We start from the raw sequence: 19,839 nt of genomic DNA, 5'->3' as shown, positions 1-19,839 counted from the left end.
TAATATCACCATAGTAACATCCAGATTTGGAGGACTTTTATGTGGAGTGCACAGAACGCAAGGAGTCAGATGTTATCCCAACACTGTAATCCGCTGTAATCCTGTATTCTCCTTCCAACATAAAAGCCAGATTCACGGGAACTAACAAAGCTGCTTTCATAACACGGGACAATGTAAATTTGATTTGTATCAACAGTACATATACATACTTAAAGCCCATTTGCTTGAAAATGTATTTTAATTATACTATGAAATGCACAAATTCTGTATCTCTAATTTTTGAAAACTGCATAGTTTTCACAATTAAAGCAAGAGCAAACAAAACTCTTTAGAATATATTTTTTAAAAAAATCAAAATACCTAATACCTAATTATGAATTTAATACCAACATTCTTCAAAAAAACATAACCAGTTGGGCGGGTGCAGCTCCCGCGTTCTCCTTCCTCTGGGCAAAGTGTTACAGAGAAGAAACGACAATGGGAAGGTGAGGACACCACCTGGCATCTACTCCCAAAAGCATCTCCAGGTAACGGTGATAACATTTTAAAAGTAACTGTAAAACTTTAAAAACAAAGGGCTTTGTTTTCAGTTTTAAATTTTCACGTAACCCCAAGCCAGTTTGATTGGGGCAGTGGTACTCATTTGGCTATATTCATATTTATATTTTAAAAATCACTGATAGAATTATCATTTTATGTATTCAATGCTCTTTACTTTCAAAACCTATTTTGACACACTCAAGACACCCACTAATAAAAGGAGAGAAAAGTCCTTCTTTGCTTCAAAAACTTTACTTGCTGGGCACCATCAAAAGCATCTTAAAAAGCAGTTTTGCACAGGCCTTGATGCTGAGTCTGCAGCCCTGGTCCAAGGCCTCCTGCCTGGAACAGAGAGCAGAGCAGGGGAGACATCTGGCGCTCCCTGTGGCGCGAGGCCCCGAGCAGGGTTCCTCACACATGCCATCTCCAGATTAGTGACAGCCCAGCCCGAGATGACGCTACGATGGAAAGGGAGGCTCTGTGTGAGGCCCACTAGAAAGCAGCAAACCCACCATTCAAACCCGGTCCAAAGCCAGAACTCCGCCCTCACACTACACTGCCTGAGGCATCTCGGGGGCCCTCCGTGCTCTGGAATGCTCTCTTTATAATTTAACTTTCAAAAATACCTACTATTTTGGGCAAATATATAATAAGCCTTACCTTCTTAACCACACCAAGGACACTGGGACTTTTGTCAGTTTATGTCATTTTAAAACTATGATACACATTTAAAAATTATCTGTAAATGTTGTCTTGAGGATAAAAGGCACAGGCCTCAGTTACTAAAAGCAAATAATGCTTGAGCAAAAATGCTAACAGACTTGTGGCCACATAGAACTTGATAATAACATCAAGTTAGGTTAAATGCAGAGTTCCCACCCTATCATACTAACACCTAAATATAATATCCTGGTAAGTAAAAAGGTTCTGACTACAAAACCTCTTAGTTTCCATTGTTTTTAGATAGCACGGAAAATGTGAATGTACAGGTGTTACAGCAGCAACAAATATCACATTTTTGTAACCTTTCAAAATTCAAAAATTAATGTAAAACAACGTATATAAAACAGTAGCCTTTCTGAGGTACTGCTTCCCCATCATTTTAAACTAGTTAAAATGAAGACACTCGGACATTATATCAGACTCCATGGACCGCTGATGCCACTCGGAAAAGGCCTGCTGAGCCTGAGGTGCGAGGCCCAGGCGTGGGCTCAAACACCCCCTAGCCCTCACCAAGCAGCTGGCTTTGCGCGGCTGAGGTGCTTCACAGCCATACCTCAATTTCCCCTAAAATGAATATAATCATCTCTACTGTGGCCACTAGGGCATCATACATTTTCCCTTCAAGCTAACAGAGCCAGTTTTGTGCCTGATTTCCTTGAGACAGCCCCTGTGCCTCAGCAGTCAAGTACCTTACAAGTGCGTGTACCCTGAGTCAGGTATTCTGGAAGATTGCTATAAGATGCAATTAATCACAGGAGTCATCCTCACCACAGAAAACTCCTCAAAGGACAGGCTCTACAGACGGTGAGCTGCTGGCACTGGCCAACTTCTATCTAACCAGATACTGTCTCTAATTGGTGAACAACGGGACAAGGAACAGGAAGCAAAGAGACAGCTTTGACTGCAGACTCCCACTTCCCATATGAGCCTAAACCTCAGGGTATAATGTGGATTAGTCATTCTCAGTTCAGAGAATCAGAAACGGATTCCAGAATGAAACCATGGGTTTGGTTCTCACCAGTAGCCTGCCTTGGATAGTCCCAGATCCCTGCAGAATCCTACTCCAGAACATGGTTCTCTAGACTGTTCTAGTAACAACTGGTGTAAACCAGGATCTGCCTGAGTGCAGATCTAGACCAGAGACATTAATGCTAAAATGAATGAATGAATGAATGATCTCCCTTCCTCGTCTTTCAGAATATAGCATCTTCAATGGAGATTTCAGGACAGTGCCTCCCCCCTCAAGGCAACCTATTCAATTCAGTGCAAACATCTCCGCATCTCTTATAGCACCTAATAAAGAACACACTGGGGAGAAGTGTTGGGAGTGGGGGATTTGAACCCAATTCTGTCCACTTCCGAGGCCAGGCTCTTAATCACCAGGGCAAGGGAAACAAGGAGACCAAAACCCCACATGCATTTATCCAACACTTCAGTTAAAAGATGATATTACAGAGACAAAAAAAAGCATCAGGTATTTCTAATACTTTTACAAATGTGACGAAAAATTAGACACTTTATACAATGGGAATTACTGGTCTTTAATATTCCTACTACTAATAACGATTGCAGCAGCTCACTATATGATATGCATTGCTGTAAGTACTTTATAAGAATTGACTTTATGGATGACAATACTAAGGCACCGAGAGGGGACGTGAACAGCGTCTCACACAACTGGCGGGTGGCAAAGCCAGGATTCACTAGGGAATCTGCATTTTTAATCACTGTCTTCTGCTGCCTCTCACTTTTGAGTCAAGTCAACTCTGTGACTAGGTAATACATTAATATCTATTTAAAACAAAGTATTAACTAATAAGTTTTCCTCCCGCCTTTGTCCATCATCTATCCCGTTTCCCACCACCAAGACCCTTCTCATGGGAAGTCATCTTTTTTGTTAGTTACTTATGTACTCATCTAGTCTTCTTTTATGTAAAGACAAGCAGGTATGAAGACAGACTCTCGTCCTCTCCTTTTTCACACGAAAGGTAGCATCCCATACATATCTGGCACTCTGTTCTCCTCACTTCACAGACTTTTGTCTCATTTCTTACCTGCACATACCAGCACTTTTTTTTTTTTTTAAAACAATTGCACAGTATCTCACTGTCTATATACACTTTAATTTTTTTAACCACCCCCCTACTTAACAGACATCTTACCCTTCAGTTTTAATTTCTGGCAAATTAAATTTCTATGTAATACTATTGGAATGACCTTCTCCTCCTCCTCCTCCAAAAACATGACTTTCTATCCTCCCTGCCCCTCCCACCACTTCTACCAACAAATGGAGTTAAAAAAAAATTCCAACAAGCTCCTGCAGGAAGAGAGTGTTTTGAAGCATTTCTCCTCAGCACACTAATGCCTGATGTTTTACACAGTTCACAACAGCAGGGACAAAAGTTACACTCTTGTAAGTCAGAATAGGCCAGCTGTATTTTTAGGATTCTATTTCAGGGACTAGATGAGTGGTTACTTTAAAGAATTTACATCTGTTCTCTGCTATATTTAAAAAAAACCCTTTTTAATCCACTTGGATTTTTTTTCCATTTTGATGGCCAAAATCATTAAGAAAATAAAGAATAAAATAAAATAAATTAAGATAGCCCAAGCAAACAAATGGCAGTAAAACATAAACTCTGTAAACATTTATGACAACAATATTTGACTAGGGCAACAATATTGATGGGGATGAGGGAGTTGCTTACACATTCATAGTATTTTTGCTTCTTCAATACCAAATTAGTATTTAAGCAATCTCTGGTTACAAATTTCCTTATGGTGGCTTTGTCCCAGAAATTTTTCTAAAAATCTTTTCTTTTGTTTTTGAAACAATAAATATTTTATGGAAATTTCTAGGCCTCAAAAAAGACCATTAAATATGGTAACAGTTTTCAAAAAGAAGATTTATTCCTCTCAGGCAGCATGCACTCCTAATATAACACAGGTAAGCAGCCCAGGACCAGGCCTTATTAGCAAAGACAGTAGCTCACTGAGTTCAAGCCCGCTCCAATTAAGGTTACATTCCCAAGGGTCACAGACACAGAACCAGACCCTCACACTCTGTCATAATTAGATTTTATTGATGATGACCATTTAGTGACAGACAACCATGTTTTGGGCGCTGTACCAGTCCATTACATATATTCCTTCTCCTTTAAGAACGCTATATTTTGAGGAGAAAATTAGAATAGAGATGTTTAGATATATTTAGGTGAACTTATTATTTTTTTGAGCATATTAGTTTCTTTAATGGTAAAAGATATGCAATCTCATGGAGACAGCCTCACAAAGTAAAGACAAAGCAGCAGGCTCCCCTTCCCGGAACCCCCAAATTCTCCATGAGTTCCCACTGGGGTTTCTGTATCCCTCCAACCTTCACTCCCACTCCATAGCACCTGAACATTCTGGAGGCTCTGGCTTACGTGTACCTGCCTGATCACCAGGTGTAAGTAACTGAGACAAAATGACCTCAGCACGTTACCCAAGGCTACATTAGAGAGTTTTCCTGGAAGAATAAACTAGGTCAGTTTCCCAGGTGTAGTATCATCCTTCAGCAGTATCAGGCTTCAAGTCTGCCTAAGGTCCATTCTTTTTTTTTTTTTCACTGAGATATTTTTCACATACCATAAAACTCACCTCTTTTATGTGGACAATTCAGTGGTTTTTAGTATACTCACAAGGTTATACAAACAACACCACTATCTAATTTCAGAAAATTTTCATCACCCAAAAAGAAACTTCATAACCATCAGAAGTCATTCCTTACCCCTGCACTGCTCTCCTCACCACCATCCACACTCCCACTCCAGCCACTGGCAACCACTAGTCTAATTTCTGTCTCTATGGATTTGCCTATACTAGACATTTCATATAAATGGAATCATACAACATGTGGCCTTTTCTCTCTGGCTTCTTAACACGTTTTCAATGTTCATCCAAGCTGTAGTATGTTTCAGTATCTCACTACTTTTTATGGCTGAATAATATTCCATTATATGGATATACCACATTTTGTTTATCAGTTCATCCACCAATGAAAATGAGCTATTTCCACCTTTTGGCTACTATCAATAATGCTGCTATGAATATTCATGTACAAGTTTTGTGTAGACATACGTTTTCATTTCTCTTGGGTAAATGTAACTAGAAGTGTAATTGCTGGGTCATACGGTAACTATGCTCAACATTTTGAGGAAGGATCTGCTCCCGTCAAATAAAGGACCACAACATTTTACATTCCCACCAACAATATAAGGGTTTCAGTTTCAATTTCTCCACTTCACCAACATTTGTTATTGTTTGTCTTTTTGATTATAGTTATCCAGTGAGTGTGAAGTGGTATACCATCATAGCTTGATTTGCATTAACCTGATGACTAATGATGTTGGGCATCTTTTCATGTGCTTATTGGCCATTTGTATATCTTACTTGAACAAATGTCTATTCAAATCCTTTGCTCATTTTTAATTGGGTTATTTCTCTTTTTGAGTTTATCTATTCTGGATACAAGACTCTTATCAGATACGTGATTTGCAAATATCTTCTCCCAGTAGGGTATCTTTTCACTTTCTTGCTAGTATCCTTTGATGCACAAGTCTTTAATTTTGATGAAGTTCAATTTATTTTTTCTTTTGTTGTGTGAGCTTTTGGTGTCACCTCTAAGAAACCAATGCCTAATCCAATGTCACCAAGATTTATCTCTATGTTTTCTTATAAAAGTTTTAGCTCTTACATTGAGGTCTCTGCTCCATTCAGACTTATTTTTTGTATGGGGTGTCAGGCAGAGTGTAACTTCATTCTTTTGCATGTGGATAGATATTCAGTTGTCTCAACAGCATTTGTTGAAAAGACTATTTTTCCTCATTGAATTATTTTAGCATTCATGTCAAAATCATTTAACCGTAAGTGCAAGGGTTTATTTCTGAATTTTCAATTCTATTCCATTGATCTATATGTCTATCCTTATGCTAGTATCACCTAGTCTTGATTATTGTAGCTTTGTAGTTAAGTTTTGAAATCTGGAAATGTAAGTCCTCCAACTTTGCCCTTTCTTCTTTAAGATTTCTTTGGGTATTCTGGGTCTCTTATATTTCCATACGAATTTGAGGAGCAACTCGTCAACTCCTGCAAAAAGTCAGCTAGGATTTTGATGGGGACTGAGTTGAATCTGAAGATCAATTTGGGGAGTATCACTATATTAATATTAAGTCTTCCAATCTAGAAACACAGGATGTCTTTCCATTTATTTAGGTCATCTTTAACTTCTTTCAACAATGCTTTGCAGTTTGCAGTGTGTGTGTATTACATTTCTTCTGTTAAATTTATGCTTAAGTATTTTATTCTTTTTAGGTGCTTTGTAAATGGAACTGTTTTCTTAATGTTATTTCTGGATTGTTCAATGCTAGTATAGAGAAATACCACTGATTTTTGTATATTAATTTTGTATCCTATAATCTTGCTGAATTCATTTATTAGGTGTAATAGTTTTGTGTGGACTCCTTAGGATTCTCCATATACAAGATTACATCCATCTGCAGGCTAGCTCATCTTTGAAAAGTAAAAAGTGCAATGTGTGACTTACTTGAGTAGAAATTGATACAACTGATCTCATGGAAAATATTTTCACTATTAACATGCTCTTTTGAAAGGCAAATTCATTCACACTTTGTACCAATGTTTGAAAAGTCCTTAAAGTAAAATTATCCTTCCTAGCTTTACCAGTGGAATCTTCCAAGTGTTTTTAGCAATAGTAAAGTAAAAAGTCATTGTTCACTAGGCACTCATTTTCAAGGGCATATCTGAAAAATTAATTTTATTCAGTTTTTTTTTTTTATTTTTTTAAAACTTTATTTATTTATTTTTCCCCCCAAAACCCCAGTAGATAGTTGTATGTCATAGTTGCACATCCTTCTAGTTGCTGTATGTGGGACTCGGCCTCAGCATGGCTGGAGAAGCGGTGCGTAGGTGCGCGCCCGGGATCCGAACCCGGGCCGCCAGCAGCGGAGCCGGCGCACTCAACCGCCAAGCCACGGGGCCGGCCCCTATTCACAGTTTTCTTAAAGACTATCCAAGACTTGGAACTCTACTCTCTAAGGCTCTATTGAATGCTTCCCACCTCCTCCACGGCTGCCCTTCATGCTAACCGGCATCTTCAGCGATACATCAAGTCATTTACTCAATTTTATCCCAACTTTTTCTAAAAGAGATTTAAAGAGGTCTTAAAAAAAATGCAAATATACAAAAAGTTCCATGAAATGGAAAATCAGGGCCACAGAACGGAGGAAGAAACTAACGTGCTCATTGTGAGGCACCAAGCGGTAAAGGAAATGCAGCCTCTTCAAGGAAGAAACTAAGTTCAAATCCCAGCTCCACCACCCACCTGGGGCACAAACCTGGGCAGGTGACTTATCCCCATTTTACAGACAAAGCGAAAGGGGCTCAGTATGGTTAACGCTAACCTTATGACTACAGTGTTGTCAGGAGACAGCGTGTGTGCCTAACAGAGCGCCCACCCACTGTAAAGGGGTGTCCGCCACACCTCTCCCCAAGTTCCTCAGTTCCCTTCGTCACGTGGAAATTAACACAGTCCCTCTCACTGAGCGTTATGCTTTCTGGCAACAAGAGCAGAAAAGGAAATGTGATAAATGTCAGAATTGTTATTAAAAGGAAGAAGCTTACCAGTTCTTCTGGTGAGGTATTTTTTTCCCTAAAAACACATATATTTTAAATCTCTCCCTAATGGCTCCTTATATCGGGGAAATTAAGCACTATTAATGGGCAATAGACACTCTTCATTAGAAGGTTTTAGAGCAACGGAAGCAGTTTTTTTCAGTTTTCTTTATATCAACTTTTTATAGAAACAGTGTGCAGTATTAAGACAAAAAAGAGACTGTGCAGGAACAGGCTCATGCGGTACTAACGCAAAGCTTCCAGAACCTTCCTGGATTACCTACGACGTCAGGTTGGAAGCCAGCAGAGTGAAGGAGGTAACCCTGTCGCCCTGTCACAGCTGTTTGTTCAGCACGTCAGAGCAATGCCAGGGTCGGTACAGACACAGAGGGTTTAACAAGTGAGACTCCCACTGTGTCAGGGACAAGGTGACCCAGGTGCATACACTAATTAAACACACACAATTAAACACCGAACAACTAGACTTCTGTGTACAGACAAAGGACTACAGTGCTTATCGTGTGGGCAGTAAAGGGTAAGGTCGGGGAACCTGAGAATTTGGGATCTATTTCACCTCCTCCAATCACTGGAGAAAGCCTGAAGAAAGAGCTAGAATTTCAGTCATTAAATGAGGAAAAACCTCAGCCTCTTGGAAAGAGAGGAGGCAGGTAAAAACATCTACAGTTCCCTTTCATGCAAGGTTTGAAGCTTTCTGCCCGGTCTGAGCAGAGCTCAGTGGGAGCCACATCACAATAAAAACCCCACCACGCAGGCTGCTGCAACAAACAGGTACGTGCTACCGAGCGCCTGAAAGGGTGGTCTCCAAACCGAGCTTGAAAAATATTTGCGGCAGACTTTTCTAAAGCAAATATTATATGCAACACTAATACAAAAAAACTAAAAAGCTAATAACAGGGCTGTGCTGGTGCAAACAGGGATCAGCAGAGACCACCCACCGGAGCACTGGTTCTCACCCTCCACAGTGCCCTGGAGGTACTTCAGTGGAACCCCAGGGGCCCAACCAAGCAGAGTTTGAGAACCACTGATCTGGAGCTTCACTGATTCCCAAACATTCTACTGTAGAATGGTGGTCCCCACACATTTCAGAGTATAACTTCATAAGCCTTATAATTATTTTTAAAATAGATGTACCAATATGTATATATTATCAAATATATGTAGAAACAAAAATTTTTAAGTAGAAGATAAAACAAAAGAAAAAATATTTAAAAATATTACGGACACAAACATCTTTTGGCTTTCATTAGTGAGAGCAAAAGGATTGAAAATTCTATATTATGTATTAAACCTTTTATTTTACATTTGGGGACACAACAATTGATTCTAAATTGTTTTAATATTTGGTTTGACAGCTGTAATTGATGAAAAAGATACTTTACAAAGTTACACCGAACCAAAAGAAGTGCATCATCAGCTGCATTAAGTCATCACACTAATTTTTAAAAATTTCTTCTGATTATGGAAAGGTCTTTGTTGAAATTTGGCTAATAAATTACCATCTTCCCTGATGTCAATCACTTGTTCATGAAGGCTAATGAAAAGGTGTTGCATTTTTGTATTTTTAACAAGAGTTTAAAAAAACCCACCGAAGGTGGGTTAGTTTCTCACTCAATGTTAAATGCCACCTTTACTTTGGAGGACTGAGTAATGTGGCATCACAGTGAAGGGTCAGCAAATCTGGGACAATTTTATTTTAGTAAAAGAAAAATGTGTGATTTTACATGAGGTAGCCAGTATACCACTGTGTGTGGTTCAAAAGACTCTCATGCTCATTCCTCACCTCATTACAAAGCATTATAGAGATTCTACTATGAGAGACTTGCTTTATCACAGCAGCCATCCTGATGGTCACCTGGCGTGCAGCCATGTAGTACAGGACGTGAGCTGCAATGCTTTGTAGTCTAGGCATGACGCCGGTTTCTTCCCATACACCAATGGCTGAGGCTGTGCACTCTCAAGTATTCACAATAGTGCTCTCAAGTATTCAAGATAGCAACAGCTTACGGAACCCAGGGAAGCAGCAGCAAACAGGAGCGCCACAGGACATCTTACATTTGAGAGAGACACAGCAATACGCAATGTCTGAGACACCATGTGAACTCAACAGTGGACAGCACTACATTCCTTTCAAGGACATTTCTTTGCAAGTTGGGTTTTTAGCCACTGCTGTGATAAAAGGCAAGTACTAGGTGAAAAATCCATATGGAAAAGGAAATGAGGTGCAGACTGAGAAGCTGAGCAGTGCCCAACAGGTACCCACATCCCATAGTAAATAATTGGGGATATTTAAGCGTGAAATAAAAATATATATTCTTTCAATGTGTACGTATTACTTCTTAAAACAGCTACTAGGTTGTTAGGACAAAAATACTCATCAAGTTGTTTGGATCTAACTACTTAATAAATGGAATATTGGGTATCACTAGGGGCAATAAGAAAACGTTACTGAGTCCAGGAACTGACTATCCTATGGTGATGGCAGGTGGAGTCGTGGAAAAACACGGGACCAGGACAAGGAGAGCCGCACTCCAGTTCTAATGCTGCCATCAGCTCCCAAACACTCTTTAAATTGTGACTGTGGGCAAATCCAACCCACGATGGACAGATGCTTGCAGGTGTCCCCAGCCTGAAGCTGCTGCAAGTCTGCTTGTCCTGGATAAAGGCTTGGCTCTCCCCTGCAGGCTGGACACTCCTGTCCATCCTGAGGAGGCCCGATTCCTTGAGAAATCCACAGCATTCCTGGTGAACATCACAGACTGTGCCAGGTGCCAAAAGGAGAAACAGAGGTCCTGGTTTCACTGATGCTCAAAAGGCCCATGCTGAGGTGGCTGACTCATTTGATCAAATAAGTAGGGTTAATCTACGCAAAAACCTCCACTTCAGAATCCACAAGGTGACAGTAAGTATCGATCACTCAAATGGCCATTTCATGTCTTTTTCAAATGTTCTGGAATGGTAAATATTTGTGCCTTGTTTACGAAACCACTATTTCTGAGAAGTTGTTTGGTTACTAAATATTTGGTTAAATGCTCTAAAAAAAAAAAAAACCATTCGGTAATCCTTTGGGAAACTGAAGAATCCTTTCCATGAGGAAAATTCATAAGTTTTAAATACTGATTTGTTTAAAGTGTAGTATACTTATGCCTATAGGAGATTTCCTCCACAATTCACCATTTCAATTGTTTCCAGTATCTTGTCGGCATGGTCTAGGACACCAGAGGCACCCAATCTTATCCAAAGAGGAGTTTGTTCTTTGACTGTTTCTTACTACTAAGTGCAAACAGGCTGTTACTTTAGCCTGCGTAAATCTTAAATCCACCAGGGAGAAATATGATGTCTCTTGCTATGGTAACAAAAATTATTACCAACCAGGAATAGGAAACCCTCTATTTCCCACTTAATTTCACAAATTGACTAATAAGAATCAGTTGATTCACTTACGTGATTCCCCTCCCCCCGCCTCCACTCCCCTCCATGGTCTTACTTCCTGGATGATTATTCACCACAGGGATCAAGTTCAAAGCGGCATTTTATTTTGGAAGCAATCAGTATACATAAAGCTATAATAGTAAGACAAGCTGATAAGGTCTAAAATTAAAACAAAACCAAAAAAACCACTACTCTTATTATTGACAGAAAATTCAGATATACAAGAAATCCTGAACATTGACAAAAACAGGTACAGATAATTACAGAAAAGACAGGATAAAAAATATTGTAACTCATTCTAGAATGATTATTAAACAACATTTTCCAACGAAACAATGCAGTGGGGAGTCAGGTGGCACTCTGGCTTAATGAGAACATATTTTCTCTCAAAGCATTACAACTTTTTAAAAAGACATGACTGGGGGATGGAAGGGCAGGGGTAGCTGAGAAAGAACGGGAGGGAGGGAACCAAGGGAATTCTATTCCAGAGAGGAAGAGGAGGACAGCAGCAGCCTGGGTATCTAAAGGACTATTATGTTAATTAGAAATATATGAAACTTGACACAGCAAAAGTGAAGCGTAAGTGCATGAAATCCACAGTAAAATACTGTTGCTTCCTCTGCAGCTGGTACCATAAACTCAAGGTGGACTGGGGGCTTCCTGCCTCCTTCCCATTCTGAGATGAGAGCTGCGGGGCACGATTCCTATCAGCAGGTCCACTGGCATAATGTTACCACATCAGTGTGCACCTCAGAAAGACATGGACTTGCTGCTGAAATAGGGGTCAGCCGCCTGTCTTCTGCCTGCTCAGGAGGGAAAGGAGGGGCAAAGCTCTCTTCTAAAAACTCCTGCAGACCTCAGGAAAGAGAACCTATGTAGAACAGACCTCTGTCAGATACAATGCGGTTCTCAGAAAGCAAGTTTCTGTTGTCTCAGAACTCGGGCAGAACAGGTAAGCACAAGGGAGATCCTTTACGACACTAGGGAACACTGGTCCACCAGGTTAGGGCGGCCACGCTGGGCTTTTATTTTAAGTGGCTAAGCATGAGCCATCAGCCTGACTTAACCCACTATGTCCTGGAGGCGTGGAAAAGATATGCTGGGATAATTCAATTAATTCACCTGTGGGAATCTATAATAAAACATTTATTCACCAGCATACACTTTCTTTGAAGAATTTTATTTCTTGCCATGCTGTCCTCTCCAACCTCTAAGCCAGCAATGTGGAGGTCCGCCCATCTCATTCGACTTGTCTCCCAGCTCCATGCCTGCTCTCCAAGCTCACCATTCTCACTCCCTATTCTCAGGTCCAGGCCCACACACACTGGCAGACACAGCTGCTATTTAGGGGCACACACACTAAGTTTTCAATGGAGTCGTTCATTGGCTCTCTTCTCTAACGTGGATTAAAATTACTGACTGGCAGTTTCTAACACCTATACGCCACATGCTACTTTGCTTAAATTAACTACTCTGGAATCCATCAGTTTAAAGAGAGCTTCCAAACAAATTAGGTTTCTCACTAGTAACAAGTAGCAGCGTTCTTTTTAACCATTAAAATTTAGGGGCAATTATATGCAAAAACACAGTGGACTGGCTATGCTCTTTCTTGAGGGTGATACTCAAGACTGGACGGATGGCTTTCTGAGTAGAAAAATCGGAGCTGTAAAAGGGAAGGGGAGTAGAGTTGATGATAAACGCCCTTTCACCCTGTTATACACAAACTTCCCATAGAAACTTACTTGCCAATATTTTCAGGCAGGGACTGCAATGAGATGTCATTTACAGAAAGACATGTCAAGTTCTGTAATTCAGGAAAGGTTTCAGGTAATCTAAAACGAAACAAAACAAAATGTTTAACTGAAAAAGAAAAGTGCACAAATAGTGTATACTAAACTTAATTATAATGATTTCTTCTACATGCTAATTGAAATAACTCCCTAAAATTACATTAGATATGGCATGTTTGCCTTGTCTTCCTATATGTAAGACATTTATAAGGAAAAAAAATAAGGACTTGGTCTACCTAAAAGTACGGGGGCTGATAAATACTTGTTGATATGGGGATCCAGAAATAATTAAAGAGGAAAGTTATGCAATCTCTAAGAATAAAGGGGACAAATTGTTGGAGACCACTGAGTACACTGTGAAAGAAAATGATAAATAGTTGCTGCAACCAAAGCACCTAAGAGTGAAAACACTTTATTGATTAGCAGAAAATAAAGAGAAATGTTAGCCCACAAGATTATAATAAAACACAAGACAGCTGCAATAACTTTTCTCCTGCAGCTTATACCAGAGCAAAGCTATGGATTACTTAGAATTGATCAGCTGCCAGCCAATTTCTACTTGAACTCTTCTTTTAATTCGATTTAAGATGCCAATCGCTTGAGATAATTGTATGTTTCACTATGTTCTACACAAAAGGAAATTTTTTTATACTTCCCTTAAATTCTACTGAAAAGCGAGGTTTCAAAATAAAATTATTATTTAAAAACTTACAAAGAAAGTTTACTTTCAATATTTCTACGGTTACCAGTATTTAGGGAGAAAAAAAAAAAAACCACAACTGAAGGCAAAAAGATCTCCTCGCATCTAAAATGCTGAAGGTCCTCATACATAAATCTGCTTACTGATAACAGAACACACAACTCATTTTTTAGGAGGTGGGGAGGGACTTCTTGTATTAGCGACAGTCCCTAGATTAGTCTTTCATTTCTTTCCTCTTTCCAGGTTCCTCTTTAAAAAACAAATCCTACATTAACTGTTTGACATTTAATACAGGTAATTCCAAACTTCAAATCCAGGCCCTGCAAGACGAGAGTATTAACTGGAATTTTCATAATCATTGAAATACATTCTTAGGAATGCTTTTTACGAAGCTGAAACCTCTTCCACAGTATAAGAGAGGTAAGATTTTTTTATTAAAAAGATGCAACTTATCTTTTCTGCCTGAGCTTTTACCAGCAAGTATATATCAATTTATAATTTTAAAACTACCTAAAATGATCTTAAATATAAGGAAAATGTATTTCTAAATGGCTGACTTGCTTTTTTACTGCCTGTTAACACTGAGAGCCAAACTAGTATGATGTGACAGGAAGCACAGACCTAAGGCTAGGAGAAAGGAATTCTAGTCTGAGCCACCACTCAGAGGCTGCATGATCTTGAAAGGTCATTTAACTTCTCTGAGCCTCAGTTTCTACAACCACAAAATAAGTAGGCCAAACTAAATAACTCTTAAGGTCCCCCCTTAAATCACAGTTAATGTCTTAGTCCTTAAAATAGCACACTTCCCAAACTAAAAGCACATTAAGAAACCTGCCAAATACGAGGCCAGGGTAAAAACCGACTAAATCCTCATACAATGTGAGTGTGTTCTAGTCGAGAGTCTTGAGATAACGGTGAAATCCTATGTCAGGAGACATTAGAAAAGGAAAACTGAAGAAGAAGAAAAAGAGATTAAGCAACTGAATGGTTAAAAAAAACTCCAGGGCAGCATAATGAGCATTTCCCAGCTGCCTAACCCTACAAGCTGCCTTAAGGAAGAAGAGCTTGGTTCAGGTCAAGAAACATTTCCAGCAAGTATAGGAGGTCTGGAGATACAAGAGTAAATAATAGAAGAATACAAGGTAACTTTCTCAGTCTAGTTGGGGAGTCTTGGTCAAAGCCATAACTTCAATGTAAATTTCAAAGTGTGGAAAAAGTATGCACAGAGCATTATGGAAGCCCAGGAGGGGACCGTGGGGAATAATCAGGAAATGGAATGCTCGCACTGTACCTTAAAGGAGGGCACAAGGACGGGCATAGTGAAAGAGAGCCGGGGAGTGAAATAAATGCGTACCTACGAGCATCTATTACAGCAGAATGAGATGTCCGACACAGGTAACGAGGGCAATGAAGGTGGAAAGACAGGCCAAGGTCAGATGGGGGTGGGGGAGGCTTGCACAGCACATCAAGGAGCTCGGACTTTATCTTATGGGAAAAGGGAGCTACACGAAGGTTTGAAGAAGAGGGACCACTGCATGGAGGACGGCTAAGAAAGAGGACAAGACTGGAGGACCGTGAGGAGTTGGAAAGCCATTGGGCTAGAACTTACTGGATTACTATTTTTCATAAAAATAAATGTTATTAGTAACAATCACTGATATTCAAAAGAAGAAAACCAGAAATATTTTAAAAAACATATTAACTTCTTGAAAATAAGCAGATATGGGAAAAACAAACCTAAATAGGGCATTCCCCAGCACTCCACACTCAACAGGTCCCAAGCAATTTTGAAATGGGTGAGATGAATCCAAATTCAATCTCAATTTTCCTAGATCCTTAAAAAAATACATAAATAAAATTTTTTAAACAGAAAGGGAAGGGAAAAGTACCTTTCTTCTGAGGCTACTTACAACGCCTTGAGAAATCTTAGAAATGGACCACCTGGCCCAGAGACACCTCTGGAACAGACACCCAAGGGCTGTCCTACATTGCCACATGGGCATCAATTCAATTATCCTGGCAACACAGGTACCTATAAGCCAGTGGTCAGTGGGTTCATGACCAAGCCAGGAGCCACAAGAAGGGCTCTGACAGAGCACTCAGCTATGCCCAGGCAGTGTGCTGTGTCATACCAGGAAGGACAAAGCTGGAATCAGCAGTAAAGCAGTGATAGGTGGCTTTATTTGGAAGGATAAACGAAACAAATCCTCACAGCTATTGCTAAAGTAAGGAATAATGGTGTCAGTAGAGTTTTTTTTTTTTTTTTTAAAAAGGAGAGTTGGAGAAAAGATGAGACAGTAAATATGTCTCATTACTAGAGTGGAAAAAATATCTCCAATAGGACTTCTCCTTGGATAACTATGGGGTAAGCTCTCTGGGAGTTTAGAACTCAGTCTCATCCCACAAGACAAGAGGGTTCAACAGGAATTTATAAATAATCCAATTCCTCAGATTGCTTCAGAAATGCACTCCTCACTCCTGCTTTTACACTCCACTGTGCTTCCCCTCAGCCCCTGACAACATCCTTTCAGTGCTCCATCAATAGCGCAGTGTGCCTTTCACTGTGCAGTGCTACTTATAAACATCTGTGAAGGTCGGCCATCCTTGATCAAGACAGTGATCCATCTAGGTACCTCCAAGATGGGTAACTTGATTGTCTTCTTTGCTTGGGTCTCAGAAAAGATATCCTTAGTACTATAGGCAGAAAAGCAAGCAAAAAGTTTACCTAGTCAGTGGGTTTCCGCTGAAGTCAGCTATCTGTAGTGCTTTACAGAATGAGATGCTTTCTGGAATTTCAGGAATATCTGTAGGAGTAAAGAAAATGTCTATCATTTACCACCATTGCTAACAGTTTTCATCATCCTCAAGATGGACCACAGTCACAAAAGAATATCTGGACATTACTACCTCCCTTCACATGTGGCGTGGGTTTCTCAAGTATTGTTCTACATTTAGATTATATTTGCTTTCCTAATACAAGACATATTCTTAACAGAAGCACATTAAAGAAAAATATTAAAAACAACCACCACCACTAAGTCCCATCACCCTATCAAAAGCACTGACAGCATTTTGTTATAATTGCCATTAGGCTTTTTTCCTTATGTATTCATTTGGTTGTATACCAAGTATTCTACAAAGTATGCTAACATATGCATTTTTAAATTTTAGATTTTCTTCTGATTATAAACATAATTTGGAAAATACGGAAGAGTCCAAAGAAGAAAATAAAAGCCACCCACACTCCCATCACCTAAAGACAATGTTTCATTCTGATATGTTTTTTTAGTTGTCACTCATACACACACACACACACATATACACAGTGTATATAGATAGATTATATTTCAAAATACTAGGTTCATGCTGATTTGGTTTTTTTCACTTGACATTAATTTACAAACCTTCTTCCCTGTCATCCTTTTTCCAAGTAGTTTGCCATTTTTAATGGCAGAAAGCCCACTGCATATATTTTCACAATTCATCTAATCAATCCCCTGTTGTTGGACATTTAGGTTGTTTCCAAGTTCCTGATGTTACAATTATATTTATGTCCATTTCTGATTATTTCCTTAGGCTAAGCTCCCAGAAGTATAATTTCTATGTCAAAGGCATTAAGATCTCTACAGCACTTAATATATATTGTTAAATTGCTTTAGAGGGGGCAAGTTATACCTATTTATACTTCCATCAGCCTGTACAAGGGGCCCAATTCAACACCTCTCCCTCTCCTTTCTTCCTCTTACATTTAAAAACTGTCAATGTTATTGGTAAAATAATCTGGCAACATTTTGCTTTATATTCCTTTTATTACTAATGAGGCTGAATATTTTTCCCCATGTTTACTGGCCACTAAATACTGTGATTTTGAAATGACCAAAACTGTTACTTTAAATTCCTCTTTCTCTTGGTACAAAACCTGAGGTTATAGCTTTTAGGGCTTTAAAAGGCTAGTTCACAGCATTTAATTTCAAGAATATGTTTATTTTGGACATATTAACATTAAGAAGGGCTAAAATAGAAAAGGTTCTCCTGGCCCCATGCTGTTTCTTCTACCAGTTTGAAAACTGCAAGCTGAGCCAAAACATACCTAATATTTCTAAATTGGGGGTGGCAGGGAGGAGAGATAAATAAGAGGAAAAACGGATGCCCTGGTCCAACTGCAAAGTAAGCAGAAGCTACATAAAGCTTTTAGTTCAAATGTAAAAGCAGAAAACCTTTAAATTTGTGGTAACATTCTCCTCACACTATTCTCTGCCGTGCATGGTCATATAAGGGAGTGAAGAACAGACATTATGATCCTAGTTTCATAAATATAATAGCAATATATACATAGCTTGTCCACAGTTGAGTCTGGAATGGAATTTTACAACACACACATATTTGTGGGCCCTGAGGTACAAATACAGTGCTAGGCCCTTTTATACACATTCTCTTATTTAATCTCAACACAAATTATTTTAACTTTCATTCCACAAAATGGACACTAAGGCTCAGTGAGAGGCCGTGACTTGCCGGTCGCCTAGGCCTATTTCCCTGCTGCCGGCCCCCCCACGCCGAGGCCGGGGCACCGCCGTGCAGCAGAACGAACGGACACGCATAAACCCATCGCAGCATCAGCACTGCCACCCAGGCGAGTGAGGCGACAACACGCCACGGGCTCGCCTGGGTCTGAAAGGTGCTGGTCGTTGGCCAGTGCACTCCATGACAGTCCCTCTTCTGCCACCACTTCAGGTCCCGGTCAGCAGTTTCTATAAGACTGAGAAAAGAGTGACACACCAGTCCCCTCACAAGGCTAAGGAGGAAGATCGAGCTGACACTAAAATACAAATTTTACAGCAGCTTGCTGCTCTATCTAAGAAAAACATCATGTAAACAGAGAAAGAAGAAAGGTACTTCATTTAGGTAGAAGTCTTGAATACCTCCCAGAGCATCAGAGACATCACTGCAGCTGGGAAGACGGGCCAACCAAGGGAGCACGGGAAGAGGGGCTGGTCGGGAATTCACCGGATCTGAGGGTAACAAACCGACCGCCAGAGAACACAGCTGCCTCAGTGCACACAGAGTGACCGGAGGCTTGGTTCTAGGGGGGCATGCCCCCCGAGGCTAACCTCCCTGTATGCACAGGAGGAGCAGGTCAGCGAACAGAACACAGGTCTCCTGACTCCAAAGGCCATTTCTTTCCACCATATGCACGTTCTTAACTTGACCAGAAAGAATGTATTTGCCTGAAAAAATAAGAGCTTTACACAAGGAAGGCAACAGCGTGGTTTGAAGAGTCCTGATTACTGGTTTGGCTTTAGGCAAGTTACTAAAATATATCAGAATAGAAAATTAACTAAGGGGAATATCTACTCATCCTTAAATACTCAGCTAAAATGTCACATCCTCGGGGACAACTTCCTTGGGCCCCAAGATTAGGTTGGACTCCCCTGCTCTCAGGTTCCCGGGGCTTCACCTTTGTGAGATGTTAGAGATTTTCATTAAACAATTGCTTGTGGACAGTCACCCTCCCTCGCTAAACTCTAAGCTCATTGGGAAGAAGGACCATGTTGGTCTTGTGTGTCGCTGTTTCCCCAAAGCTGACACTATTAAGCATAAGGAGTCGTAGGTACTGAATGAATGAATGAGAAACACATCACCAAGCCTCGGCAAGGACCAGCTGCTCTCTCATTTGAGTCATGAAACATCCCATAGGGTAGGTATTATCTCATCTTTCCAGTAAGAAAACTGCTTAGTCCCAGATCTCTTATAAGAGATAGTATCAAGCTTGCAGGTTATTTGCAGCTGAAATCCCCTTCAACTGCTTCCCAAACGTTTTGCTCTGGACAAATGTGAGGTTTAAGACTAAACGTATGACAAACAAAAATATATATACATATAAAATACATAAAAATATGTATATTATAAAATCACCTTCTCAACAAGGCCTAGGCTGACCAACTCCCTCATTAAAAATATATA

At 39.9% G+C, this 19,839-nt stretch overlaps 1 protein-coding gene across 1 annotated transcript in view; it reads right to left on the bottom strand.

The window, feature by feature from the left end:
- LRRC1 (leucine rich repeat containing 1) overlaps positions 1-19,839 on the bottom strand; it is a 124,178-nt gene that overhangs the window by 30,604 nt on the left and 73,735 nt on the right. The window contains exons 3-4 of the mRNA XM_004424009.3: positions 16,601-16,679; positions 13,128-13,217 (exon numbers count right to left, since the gene is read on the bottom strand). Coding sequence (XP_004424066.1) covers positions 13,128-13,217; positions 16,601-16,679 — 169 coding nt within the window. The remainder of the gene's footprint in view (positions 1-13,127; positions 13,218-16,600; positions 16,680-19,839) is intronic.

This window comes from Ceratotherium simum, chromosome 13 (genome assembly GCF_057802395.1).
Source record: "Ceratotherium simum simum isolate JZ-2026a chromosome 13, ASM5780239v1, whole genome shotgun sequence".
NCBI lineage: Eukaryota > Metazoa > Chordata > Mammalia > Perissodactyla > Rhinocerotidae > Ceratotherium > Ceratotherium simum.
Note: the sequence above shows the minus strand (reverse complement) of the source record. Positions and strands in the feature narration are given on the sequence as shown.